Source organism: Chionomys nivalis, chromosome 19 (genome assembly GCF_950005125.1).
Source record: "Chionomys nivalis chromosome 19, mChiNiv1.1, whole genome shotgun sequence".
Classification (NCBI taxonomy): Eukaryota; Metazoa; Chordata; class Mammalia; order Rodentia; family Cricetidae; genus Chionomys; species Chionomys nivalis.
The window spans coordinates 60,607,674-60,621,237 of NC_080104.1; the positions used below are offsets into that span (position 1 = coordinate 60,607,674).

The window sequence follows — 13,564 nt, forward strand, 5'->3', positions numbered from 1 at the left end:
GAGGAGGAGACCTGACTCTGCTTGGGCACTTGTGTGGCTGAAGTGGGGGACTGCCTCTGAACCCCAGATTCCCCCTTCTTCCCAATCTTTGGAGTTGCAGCTCCTGGGCTGAGCCCGGCCAGCACTCTAGCCTTCTTGGGCAGGCCGCTATCCTCCCGGGGTCTTGGCTTTTCCTTCCAGGACTCTGGGTCCCCTCAAAACCTCCATGTTTCTTATTTAGGGCTAAGGTGAGAAAGAGCTTGAGATTTGGCACAGACTTCTGTGGGACCTCAATTTCTTTCTTTCTTTCTTTCTTTCTTTCTTTCTTTCTTTCTTTCTTTCTTTCTCTCTCTCTCTCTTTTCTCTTTTCTTTTTTTCTTTTTCTTTTTTTTGGGGGGGAAGAGGGTTTCTGTGTAGCTTTGGAGGCAGTCCTGGAATGGAACTCGTTCTGTAGACCAGACTGGCTTTGAACTCACAGAGATCCACCTGCCTCTGCCTCCAGAGTACTGGGATCAAAGGTGTGCACCACCACTGCCTGGCCAGTTTCCTCATTCCTGTCATGAGGTTGGATTGACAGAATAGGTATCTTGCTATAGCTTCCCAGAGCATGCTGAGGAACCCATTACTCCCCAGCCATGCTTGCTGTCCCTAGGAGTACTTTCTCAGAGGCCTGGCCTCTGAGGGCGATGGGTCCTGGCCAGCGAAGGTCTTTAAACATGACCCAGTTTCAGCTTCCAGCTCTGCATTTCCTCAGGAGCTGGGCCGCAGCAATGAAAATCAAGTGGAGATTTATGGCGTCTTTGGCGATAACCTCTGGGCTCCCTCTCCCAGTCTCCTGATGAGGAATCAGAATAGTAAATGTCTTCCTCGGGCTGGGTTGATAGTCTCTCTCTCTTCCCAGGTTGGCGGCACTGGTCGGAGCTGTTTTCTCCTTGATGCTAAGATCCTGCCAGGATAGGAGCTCACCTCCCTTTCCACAGCCAGAGGAGGCGATCCGGCCTGCAGGACATGGGGCAGGGGTCTGAGACCTCCTGTAGCTCCGGCCACTTTCTGTCATCTGGGGATTTGGCCTGTGTAGGCCACTGAGCTCCATTCAAGTATCAAAGAGGAGGAGGACAGGTCTTTGGGATGGGCCAGTCCATTGGCCATCTCCAGCCCCCCTGCTGCTGAAGCTGCCCTGCTCATGCGCACCCAGGTCGTGGGACCCAGGGCCTGCCAGGGCTAGGAGTGGGGCCCACTCTTCATGGGTCTCTAGGCCTTCTCGACATGTCTGGGAAAGGAGGCTGGGGCTGGTGGTGGGCCCGGCTGCCCCTCTGCCTGCTCCTTAGCCTTTATGGCTCCTGGGTGCCTTCATCCCTAGGGAAGCCCAAAGGCCACCCCCACATGAACTCTATCCGCATTGACGGGGACATCACTCTGGGAGGCCTGTTTCCTGTCCACGGCCGAGGCTCTGAGGGTAAAGCCTGTGGGGAACTGAAGAAGGAGAAGGGCATTCACCGGCTGGAGGCCATGCTCTTTGCACTGGACCGCATCAACAATGACCCGGACCTGCTGCCCAACATCACGCTGGGCGCCCGCATTCTGGACACCTGCTCCAGGGACACCCACGCTCTGGAGCAGTCACTGACCTTCGTGCAGGCGCTCATCGAGAAGGACGGCACCGAGGTCCGCTGTGGCAGTGGCGGCCCACCCATCATCACCAAGCCTGAGCGCGTGGTGGGCGTCATCGGGGCTTCAGGGAGCTCAGTCTCAATCATGGTGGCCAACATCCTCCGCCTTTTCAAGGTTAGTGTCCTCCACGGCCCAGGGTGCCTGGCCCACGACTCCTTCCTTCTCCTCTACCTGAGAATGGAGGCAGCCCTCTTGGCTCTGGAGCCTGATCCTGCTGTGGCGTGAGGGTGGAGCTGAGGGATGGGGCTCGGCGCTGGCCATGGTTCTGAAGCTGCATCCGCTCGGGCTCTGAACCTTTAGCCCCTGAACCTGGAGTGGGGCTGGAAGTGCGAAGGACACCAGAGAGGCAGACAGACAAATGGAGCACAGGTGGATCGATGGAAAGGCAGACAGACAGAATGTAGGATGGAAACCACAATGTTGCAGATTGCCAGGGGGATAAAGCAAGGCTTCTGTTTTGACATTGTTTCCAAATAATTGCAATTCCCGAGAAAGATTTGTTTTCTTCTGGTTAGTTGAGGAAGCCCCTGGTGGCCCTCCCAGCCCGCCCTTCAGTTCCAGCTAGAGAAGAGTGTCCTTGTTTGTTGGGGGCGGGGTTGTGGGTACAGCCGGGGATGAAGCGAGCAAGGGGAAGCCGGCCTAGTCAACCTTAGCCTAGTTACCAGAATCTAACCTTGGCCTCCCTCCCATCCTCCCCTCTGCCCTCCTATTTTACAGTCCTTCTCATCTTCCTCCCAGCCCCTCCCTGCCCCCTCCACCACCTCCCTCCTTCTCTTCCCGGGGCAAGAGCTGCTGATTTGCAATTCAATTGGAGCCAAGTGCTTGCTAAGCTGCTAAAACAACTGAAAGCTACTGGGGAGAGGGAGAACGTTACGAGCATTTTACCAATAATTATGCACCAGCTCCCCCCACCCCCGAGCTTGCCTCTTTTGATCGGTCTGTGGTGTGAGTGGTGGGAGAGGGGGAGGGGGAGGAAGGGATCAGAAGAGGCCACTGGTCCTCTCTGACTCTGACATCTGGGTCCCTTTGCCTTGGTCTCCAGAGCTTGCTGAGGCCTGGGAAGGGCTGTTTGAGCCACTTAGGGTGTGGGGGAGAGGAAGCCAGTGCCTCTCACCCGGATCTCATCTGTCTCAGTACTGGGGATGGTGTGCTGTGTGTACTCCAGGAGGGGAGAAGAGAGAGGAAGGTCCCTTTTGGTGGGTAGAATTGAGCCATGACTGGTCTCAGATACCCCACTACAGACTGCATGCCCTGCCTCCCTCTGCAGCCATCATAAGTGTGTGTGCACACACGTGTGCACCTGCTGTGCTCCCAGGATGGCCTTTTCCTGGGTGGTTTTACTTGATCTGGTGTAGGAACAGCAGGAACCTCTAAGGAGTCGATGTCCCTGCAGGGGACATTTCAGGGAGTCCCTAGGGACCTCATGATCCTGATCATCTCGTGGGTTCTCAGAGTACTGCGTTGGAGTGAACAGCCTGGTTGGGTCTTCCCTTGCCTCCAGCCTCAGGGAGAGGAGGGGACAATGGGAAAACTGGGGCTGGCTGTCCCAGACCTGTTCCACGGATGGCTGGGACAGCTGAGTCATTCAGGCCCTGCCAGACCTGGGAGGGAGGCAGCCTGGGCCACCCAACTGTGCTCCCTGTGATGTTGGCCTAGCCCCCACTCATTGCAAGTGAGCCTTGTATGAGGCTCTTCTGGTGCTCAAGAGAGAGCCCCCCCCCCGACTTTCTGTGTGCTGAGCCCATAGAAGGGCCTATCTGGGTGCTAGACTTCAAAGTACATTCACAAGACCACATATATCTGGGGGACAAGATGCTCAAGGCCCCCCGAGGTGGGGGTGGCTGGTATTTCTGTGCTGTTCTGCCCAAGGATGGCACAGTTGGTGTGACAGGAGCCAGGGCTCAGGCCACCTTGGTTCCTGGTCAGGTGTGAAGAGGCCTGGCTGCCAGGCCTGCGCCTGCCTTGTGAGGTGGGCAGGCTGCATTGATTGCTGGTCTGGAAAGAGAGGAAGTGGGGGAGGGGAGCAGCCAGAGGTTGTGGTCAGTGTTCCCTGGGTCCCTTTTAGTGATGTCAGTGGTCCAAGCTGGGAGAAGTGTCTTCTTCGCTAATGAATCTGACAGAGCTGAGAGGCTGGCCCAGGAACTCAGAAACCATTTACAGAGGCAAGGAGGTTAGCTTGGGGAGGGTGGGCAGGGCAAGCTCAGACCACACCAGTTGGCCTTCCAGCTCTGGGGCATGTGGGTATCTGTTCCCCTGTGTGTGGAAGGGGGGTGTCACTGTCTGACTCTGCCTCCCCACCCGATGCAGGGGGACCTGGACTCTGCTGCTGTGATCAAAGCTTTCCTCCCCTCTGGAGGGAGTTCCCGGGGCTAGAGTGCCTGGAGGGGGCTATGGGATGTCAGGGGCAGATCTCTGTGCTTCCTCTAGACGGCTTGCTCACACAAACCAGTGCAAAGTGGGATGGGGGCCTGGCCATCTTTGGGGAGCAGATGCCTGACTCTGGGAATCCACAGGCCTAGCAACCATTTACATCCTGCTCAGTCGGCCTTGGTTTGGCCTGTTCTCCCTCGGACACCTTGCCGAGGACCCACAAGAGGACGTGGCAGAGGCTGTGGACACCATGTAATGGTGGCAGCCTTAGGCAAGGTCAAGCCTTAGCATTAATCCTTGTTCCTCCAGAGTCATTACCACCCCACTTACTGAAGCAGCCATTGACACCAGAGTTTGACTGAGCCAGTAGGATCTTCTGAGGACAGACACTGTTGAGGGTGGCCAGAGCAGAGTGCAGGCTCCAACCTGTGCCCTGGAGAGAACTCAGAGGAGCCGACCCTCTCATAGGAGAGTGTTGAGGCCTGGAGGAGAGGCCGGCCGGGCTGACCACTTGGGCATGCTGGTTGGCCTTAGCCTGCCTTCCTTTACAAAGTGCATAGACAACTGCCCCAACCCCCTCAGCCAAGTGGATGGAATTAGGAGGTGAGGTGTGAGCAAGGTCAGCACAAGGCCTGGCACACAGTCAGCCCACGGGAAATGTCACACCCAGCTTGGAGCTGGGCCTCAAGTCAGCGTGAGACACTGCTTCAATGCCCAAGCACTGGGAGCAGGCAGGCTGCAACAGACGGTGACCTTTGAGGCTGATCCCGGAGAGTTCCCGCCATCTGCTGAGCTTCTCGTTTCTTCCTGTGAGGGCCTCGAGCTCGGGGCTGAAGCAGCCCGTGTCTCCACGGGTAGTGACAGGGCTCCAGGTGGGCCTAGTGCCCCAGCCTGGCCTTGAGGGTACTGTCATCGCACTGGGGCTGTGAGTGGCCTCACGGCTCGTGGCTGTTGGCAGGGCCAAGGCGCAGCCCTCAACCCCTGCCCAGGGCTCCTGGAAGTTTTGTGGCAGAGCTGAGACCAGATTTACTGTGGAAGAAACACGTGTTTTCACCAAGTCTCAGGTCGTGGATGAGAGGAGCTTTGAGAGTCCCCAACCATTCATTCCGTTGCCATTTATGTTCCCGGAAGGCATGACATGGCCTCCAGGCCCAAAGTTGGGACTTATGGGCACTGGGCCCTTCCTTCTTGTGAGCAGCGGCTTGGGTTAGTTCTGAGCTCGTCCTGGGCACAGCCTCTCCCCTGCCCTCCCTTCTAGCCTCTCCCCTGCCCTTCCTTCCAGCCTCTTGCTTGTCTCTGCCTCATGCTTCTCCACAGGCTGCTAAGTGTTTGGAACTGTCTTTCCCTTACTCCCTCCCTCCCTCCTCCCCTTCAACAAGGTCTCCAGTGGTTCAGGCCAGCCTCAGACTAGCTATGTAGATGAAGACTAACCCTCTTCCCTCGGCCTCCCCAGTGCTGGACTGACAGGCATCACTAAGTCCTGGGTTTTTTTATTTATTTATTTTTTCCCCTAACTTGACACAAGTTAGTTGTCTGGCAAGAGGACCCTCAGCTGAGGAAATGCCTCCATCAGACTGGTCCGGGGGGCAAGTTTATAGGGCATTTTCTTGATTGATGTGGGAGGGGGAGGGCCCCGCCCCCGCCCACTGTGGGCAGAGCCACCTCTGGGCGGGTGGTCCTGGGTGTGTAGAAAGCAGGCTGAGCAAACCATGGGAGCAGCCAGGACACAGCTCTCCTCCTCGGCCTTGGCATTGGCCCTGCCTTGGGTTCTGCCCTGGATCCCTTCAGTGATGGAGTGCTACCCGAAAGTGTGAGTTCACTTTGGTCACAGCAGTGGAAACCCAAGACACACCCTCAGGCCCAGTTTATGCAGTGCTTTCCTTCTACAGTGCTAGGCAGCCCCCACCCCCAGGCCACATTTCAGCCCCCAGAACCTTTCTAGAGCTCAAATTGTGCCCCCTGCCTCAGCGGCTCAAACCTGGTGTTGACTTCCCATTGTGCTTAACAGTGTCAAGTCCTGCTGGAGGCCTGTGTCACCTGATGCCCTCAGCTACATCCTGTCTCTCAGAGAGCATCCCACACCAGCCATATAGGGTGCACTCCACACCGCCATACAGGATGCACCCCACACCAGCCATACAGGGTGCACCCCACACCGCCATACAGGGTGCATCCCACACCAACCATACAGGGTGCACCCCACACCAGCCATATGGAATGCGCCCCACACCAGCCATACAGGGTGCACCCCACACCAGGCATATGGAATGCACCCCACACCAGCCATACAGGGTGCACCCCACACCAGGCATATGGAATGCACCCCACACCAGCCATACAGGGTACACCCCACACCGCCATACAGGGTGCACCCCACACCGCCATACAGGGTGCACCCCACACCAACCATACAGGGTGCACCCCACACCAGCCATACAGGGTGCACCCCACACCAGCCATACTGCTTTCTTCACATTGCTGAAGACATTGAACGGGTTTTCAACTCAAGGGCCTTTGGCCCCATTGTCTCCTCTATGTGGAATCCTCTATTTATTTAGACAGGGTCTCTCTCTGTAGCCCAGGCTAGCCTCGAGCTCACAGAGATCTGCCTGTCTCGGCCTCCTGAGTGCCCAGCTGGCTCTTTCTCCTGCAGCCCTCAGTTTGGGGCTCCTCTCCCACCTGACCTCACTTTGTCTTCAGGGCACTCCTTGCCGCCACTGTCGGGGTCGTGCGCATGCATGCGGACCTTTCTGCCCGCTCTCCCCTTGGCTCCTATCCGGCCTGCCCCTGCTTTCATATGAGTTACAGAAGGTCCTTATGCCCAGGCCTGAGGCTGCATGGACCCCAGAACAGGTACAAATACAGCTGACCACAAAGTCATAAACTTACTGAGACGTCTTGAGGGGCTGCTGTGTGATATTTTGATTGTGTTCTGACAAATAAAACTTGCTTGGAGTCAGAGGGCAGAGTTAGCCACTAACCACCCAAAATGAAGCACAGAGGTTTTAGAATACTCAAAATAGATAGGACAGGAAGTAGGAAGGTGGGCGGAGAGGGATCTGGCTCTGTTTGGAGGAAGGAATAGAGCAGGTCCGGAGGGTTGGTGACTTCTCTGCTTCTCTGATCTTTCAGGTTCTTACCCCAATATCTGACTCCTGTATCTTTATTGATAAAGAATAATTAGAGTAACACGTTCCTCAAGGGACTGGAGAGACGGCTCAGGCACAAGAACATTTGCCGCTCCTGCAGAGGACCAGGCTCAGTTCCCAGCACCCACATCAGGGGGCTCAGAATCACAGGCTCACCACTTCAGGAGTCTCGGTTGCCTTCTTCTGAACTCTGTGGGCACGCATGCATGCATGTGCACGTGCGTGCACGCGCGCACGCACACACACACAGAGATATATAAATAAGTAATAAAAATATATTGTTAAAATTATGGTATTTTGGGTCAGTGGGATGGCTCAGTGGGTATAGAGGCACCTGTTGCTAAGTCAGATTGCCGGAGTTCAATCCCCAGGGACCATATGGTAGAAGGAGAGAACTGACTCCCATGAACTGTGGTGTATACACACTACCACACATACACATACACACACACACATACACACAAAATAATGTAACTTTTTCTTTTTTTTTAAATTATGAGGCTTGATCTCTGTGAGTTCGAGGCCAGCCTGGTGAGTTTCAGGAGAGCCAAGGCTACACAGAAAACCCTGTCTTGAAAAAACAACAACAACAACAACAAAATTGAGGCTTAAAAAACAAAAACCTCAATTGCCTAGTTATCGTGTGTGCTCTGCTGTGTTACCATGTCCAAAGCTTGGGTATACCTGGAACCCCCAAATACAATGTGTCATGACGTGACAAAGTGTGAGACACAGCCACAGCTGCCGCTTCCTGCTCCTGACCTACAGCTTCAGAGCTGCTGAGGTCCCACTGTGGAGCTGCAGGGCTCCTGGAGGGAGGGGAAGTCTGAGTGCAGCTGAGGTCTGAGTAACTCCCCTGGAAGTTCCTGCAAGGGGAGGGGGTAGCTGAGGTCACCACAGTGCCTCACACCAGGGTCACCATCTGGCTGTGCTCCTCCCCCAACACTCCCTCCACGCTCTTCGTGTCCCACCCAACTCCTGGTCCCTGTGGAAAGGGCTCATGGCCATCTCTTCATAGAGGTGGGTTTCGATAGGGTTTGCTCCGTCATAGCTCAGGGTGACTGAGATAAAGAAAGGGTGCTCCGAGGGCAGGCACACCAGCCTCAACCTGGCCTTCTCTGCGGTCATCCCCCAGTCCCCCAGCAGCAGGCGCTCAGGGGCTGCCCTCCTTTAACAGATGTGTGGACAACTAAAGAGTGTGCTCAGTGTCACACAGGTGACCTGGAGAGCCTGAGTATGCACTGGGCACCTGGACCCAGCTCAGGCCCCTCCCCACCATCTCCTGCCCCCGAAGTGGGTGTGGGCGGCTCGCTGGCAGAACCTGCAGTGTGTGCCCAGAGCTCTTAATGGGGTCTGGAATGCTGGTGTCCCGAGAACAGGTTTATGGATGTCTTACTTTTCTGTTGCAATGAAGAGACAGCATGGCCAAGGCAGCTTGTAAAAGAAAGTGTTTACCTGAGGGCTTCCTCACAGTTTTAGAGGTGAGGCTGACCATCATTGCAGGAAGCATGGCAGCAGGTGGGAGCTGAGAGTCCACATCAGATCCACAGCAGAAGGGGCGAGTGTCAAGCCGCAGAGTTGACCCCCCCCCCCCGTGACACACCTCCAACAAGGCCACACCTCTTAATCCTTCCCAAACAGTTCCACTGCCTGGGGACCAAGCATTCAAATGTATGAGCCTATGGGGGATGATCTCATTCAAGCCACTACAGTGGATGTCTGGGCTGCAGGGGAGGGCAGTGGAGGATGAGGTTCAGGGAAGGCTGGTGACCATTGGTGTCCGGGGGCTCCCGTAAGGGGACCAGTTAAATGGACCCTGTTGTCCTTCCCACAGTGGCTGGCCCTGTGAGGGGCTGGTGACACTGCCATCTCACTGTGGTGTCCCAGCTGCTGTCTCGGGAGCTGAGGGCATCAGACTAGGCAGGCCATGACCCCGCTCCTTAGCTAAACCGGGTCCATGTTTTCCAGAACCAACCTTGGCCGTCTCCGCTCCCTCCTGGGACGTTCCTTTTGCCATCCGATGGGCTAGCTGGTGTTTGTTCAAGGCCCAGCTCAACCTGCTAGAATTTTTCTGACTCTTCGCACCCTCAGCACGTTAGGTGGCAGGATGGAGGCAGCTTTTCCTGGTTGTCCCTCAGGTTTCAGCCCCTGACTGGAGACCAGCTGATCAGTCAGCAGGCAGGGATGCATGGTTTGCAGCTGGGTCAGTGCCTGGCCTGGGTCTTCAAAGTTAGGGCCAGTGCCTCCCTGTCTGCCTCCTCTCTGATGATGTCCGACCTTTCCATGCCCCCAATTTATTAAACTAGCATTTTTATGACCCGCACGTGCTGGAAAGGAAAAGAAACCGAGGTCTGCTCGATGTAATACTTGACCTTTCCCACAGTGCCACTGGGGGTCTTGGAGGGTGAGGGAGATGAGGGAGACGTTGTGGGAGGGGCCGGGAGTCCTTTAACCTCACCCCCCCTCTGTGTGTCCAGGCCTCATGCCTGGCCCTGCCCTCCATTGTTTAAGTGACTCAGTTCCGGGCCATTTCTGGGGTGGGGCACCCGACTCATTTGTACTCCCTACCATGGCTCAGGACACCCCTGATTCCTGTAGCTCCAGAAAGTTCTCCCAGCTGGTGCCTTTGGGGCTGCCTGGATGGCTGTGGAGGGGGATGAGGCTGAGGCATCTGTCCCCAGGTGAGGGAGACAGGCTGGGCCCATGAGCGTGGATCTGCTTGAGGAAGGGAAGCTGCAGCCCGGGGTTTGAATCCTGGCTTTGCTACCAGTTTCCAGGGCCATGAGCTGGGAGAGATGTCATGGCTCACTGCAGTAGAAAGACTGGAACCCAGTACCCAGGTATGCAGGAGAGCCTGGGTTTCCCTGACCCTCTCCTTCTGGAGGCCCTGGAGCCAAGTCCTTCCCAGGCCTCAGTTTCCCTCTGGTGCTGGCGAGAGCAGATGCCCTGTGGGACAGGCCAGTAGCAGCCATGGCCCATTTTGTAGCCTTCCCCTAGGGCATGAGGGAATTTGAAACTTATCCCAGGCAAACTATCCTGAAGGGACAGGAGGCCCACCCTGGAGGAGAGTGACAGGGGAGTAGTGGGGCTCCTGGGCCCAGACAGTGGAAGCTGCACCTATGTCCTGTCCCAGAGATGGTCCAGGAGGGGGAGGGGCAGCACTAACTCTGCCAGGGTCTGGATGGCATGGTACACCTAGCTCGCTCTCTCTCTCTCTCTCTCTCTCTCTCTCTCTCTCTCTCTCTCTCTCTCTCTCTCTCTCCCTGGGCTGTCCTAGAGATCACTGTGTAGACCAGGTTAACTTCAAATTCACAGAGCTCCACCTGCCTCTGCCTCCCGAGTGCTGGGATTAAAGGTGAGCGCCACCACCAGGCCTGGCTTCTGCTGGATCCCTTTGAGCCCTTCATGTGACAGGAGGCTTCCTGTAGGAAGCTGCTGAGAGCGGACCTGTTTACTAAGCGGGCAGTTGGAGGAGAGACGTCAAGCATGACGTTCCTGCCTGGGAGAGCTGACTGTCCCACGTGTGGGATGCTGCCTGGGCTCAGGGTTACGTCCTCTGGCAGCAGGACGTGGGGAACTGGGGACACAACAGACGTCCCTGCCCCTGCCCGAGGGCTGAGGAGTGTGGAGACCAGTTGAGTACCTTGTAAGTGCTTTGATTATTTTAAATTGCTTAAGTGGCTCAGATGGCCCTGAGTATCTTGAGCACCCGGGGACACAGACACAAAACCAATTAGGAAAGTACAACAAACCTAGCAGGAGCCCTCACCTGCCCCACCCCTCAGAGGCCTGGCCTGGAGCTCTGCTGGCCTCTGCTTCTGCTTCCAGCTGGGGTCTTTCAGGCCACTGGAGTACCCTGGGGGTCTCCTGAACAACCATCCGGACATCAGGGAGCTTGCTACAGACCAGCCTGACTTTCTCTTAAAGGGCAGTGTTACAGGGCTGCCTGTAGTTCAACATTCCAGATTTCACAGGAGAGGCCGGCCCCATGGACCCTTGGCTAAGATCTCAGGCACCCTGGGGGATTACATAGAGACTTTCTTCGTCCTCAGGGCTCGAGGGAACCCCTCCCCCCCACACCTGTAGCTCTTATGGGTGTGAAAGGGCCCTTTTCTCTGTGTGGCAAGGTGGCTTCTTGGAACAAGATTTTCTGTCACATGTGCTGGTGACCCTGTCTCCACTCCTGTGCCTATTTCTTTTCTTTTTTTTTCTTTTCTTTTTTTTTTTGGTTTTTTCGAGACAGGGTTTCTCTGTGGCTTTGGAGCCTGTCCTGGAACTAGTTCTTGTAGACCAGGCTGGTCTTGAATTCACAGAGATCCGCCTGCCTCTGCCTCTGCCTCCCGAGTGCTGGGATTAAAGGCGTGCGCCACCACCGCCCGGCTGCTGTGCCTATTTCTGTAGGGCAGTTTTCTCTACACAGGGCCCAGGCTGGACCAGATGGTGCCCGGTGGTGGGCCTTACCTCTGCATTCAACCAGGCAAGGCACTTCCACGTGTGCCCTGTGATTGGTCTCTGTGCGGCCGGAAACAGGGTGTTTTCTAGACCCTTGTAGAATCTAGAGAGGAAAACGGGAGACATTTGAGCAGAAGAAGCAGCGTGGAAAAGCCTGTTTGGGGTACGGAGAGTGTTCTTTCCGACTGCTGGCGCTTCATCAGCCACACACAGCTCCTGTAGCACAAGGCAGAGGAGCAGCCTGTCCCCTTTGGGTGGCTGTACTCCTTTGTAAGTTTCTGAGGCTGTCCCCAGACTCTGTGCCTGCTGTCATATAGGGCTCAGGCACAGCACGTGGATCTGACATGCTCCTGGGCTTCACGGCTTTATTTTTTTCTTAAAGTTAAAAATTTTTGACCTTTTTAAAAATTACTTTTTATTTTATTTTTTTAATGTGCTTGAGTGTTATGTCCAGGGTGCTGGGAATTGAGCCTGACTCTCAACCTCTGAGCTATTTCTCCAACCACTAAATATGTTTTTAAAGAACTATTGTTTTACTTTTAAGTGTGTGTGTGTCTGGGCATGTGCACACGACAGAAGCATTGACTCCCTGGCCCCTGGATACAGACTGTGGGTCTGTCTGCTCTGGGTGCTGGACACTGGACTCAGGTCCTCAGTGAGATGTATGTGCTCCTAATCGCGGAGCCATCTCTCCAGCCAGGGCTCAGGGATCTCTAGTGACTACTGCTGTTATCTGTGATGACATGACGCCTTGTTTTTTATTTAATTTTTATTTATTTATTTGCTTACTGACTTATTCTATATGTAAGGTCTCTATATGTAGTCTTGACTGTCCTGGAGTATGTAGACCAGGCTAGCCTCAATCTCAGAGACCCTCCAGTGTGCTGGGATTAAGGGTGTGCACCACCATGCCTGGGGAAATTATTTGTTTAGAGACAGGATCTCCTGTGTCCCAGGCTGGCCTTGAACTTGTTTAGCTAAGGATAAACCTGGCCTTCAGATTCTTCTGCCTCCAGCACTAAGTGAGTCACAGCCCCAGCCCCCGTGGTCGCTTCTCCATCACTCCACACAACTCACAGAGCCGTCAAGACAGTGGCCTTGTTTTGTAGATGAGAAAACCAAAACCCATAGAAAATGGGGGGCCATGCAGCCAATTAGAGCCACAGCTGGTCTGGGTCAGAGCCTGCTGCTCTGCCTCTGCATGCCCAGAGGTCAAGAGGAGACCTCTCAAATCCAGCACCTCTGTGTAGGTCTGCCCGCCTGAGACAGGATGGCCAGCCCTATGTCTGTGCATGGCCAGTGTCCCATCTCCTTCCTGTTGGGCTTTTAAAGCCTATATATTTGTGGTAGGTTTGGAAGAAAATGGAAGAGAAAGAGCAGGCTGGCCCAGGTTTGAATCCCAGCACCTACATAACTCCCGTTCCAGGGGATCTGACGCCCTCTCCTGGCCTTTGTGGGCACTGCATGCACATGGCAATGCATTAATGCAAACTCTTCCACTCATAAAATAAAAATGAAGCTTTCAAAAACTTGAAAAATATGGTAGAGTAACTGAGGAAGACCTGTCGTATTGATCTCTGATGCTGACAAGTGTACGCATACACCCATGCATACACACATGCACATAATCACACACACACAGAAACAACATAAAGAGGCAAAGAAAGGGCTGGAGAGATGCCTCAGAGGTTGAGAGCACTGGCTGCCCTTCCAGAGGACCCGGCTTGATTTCCAGCATCCATCTGGCAGCTCACAACCATCCATAACTCCAGTGCTAGGGGACCCATCATCCCTCTTCTGATCAGGCATGTACAGATGTCTATGCAAACAAAACATGCATAAACATAAAATAAATCCATAAAATAACAGGGGCAAATAAAGATAGCCAGTTTCCCTTCCAGGTGGAAACCTGATTTGTGCACATTCCCCACAGCCTTCTGTTA

At 54.8% G+C, this 13,564-nt stretch overlaps 1 protein-coding gene across 3 annotated transcripts in view; it reads left to right on the forward strand.

Annotated features, from left to right (window-relative positions):
• Grm4 (glutamate metabotropic receptor 4) overlaps positions 1 to 13,564 on the forward strand; it is an 84,118-nt gene that overhangs the window by 9,999 nt on the left and 60,555 nt on the right. For all 3 annotated transcript variants that reach the window (XM_057794365.1, XM_057794367.1, XM_057794364.1), the window contains exon 2: positions 881 to 1,764. In XM_057794365.1, the coding sequence (XP_057650348.1) occupies positions 1,246 to 1,764 (519 nt within the window). In that variant the 5' untranslated portion in view covers positions 881 to 1,245. The remainder of the gene's footprint in view (positions 1 to 880; positions 1,765 to 13,564) is intronic.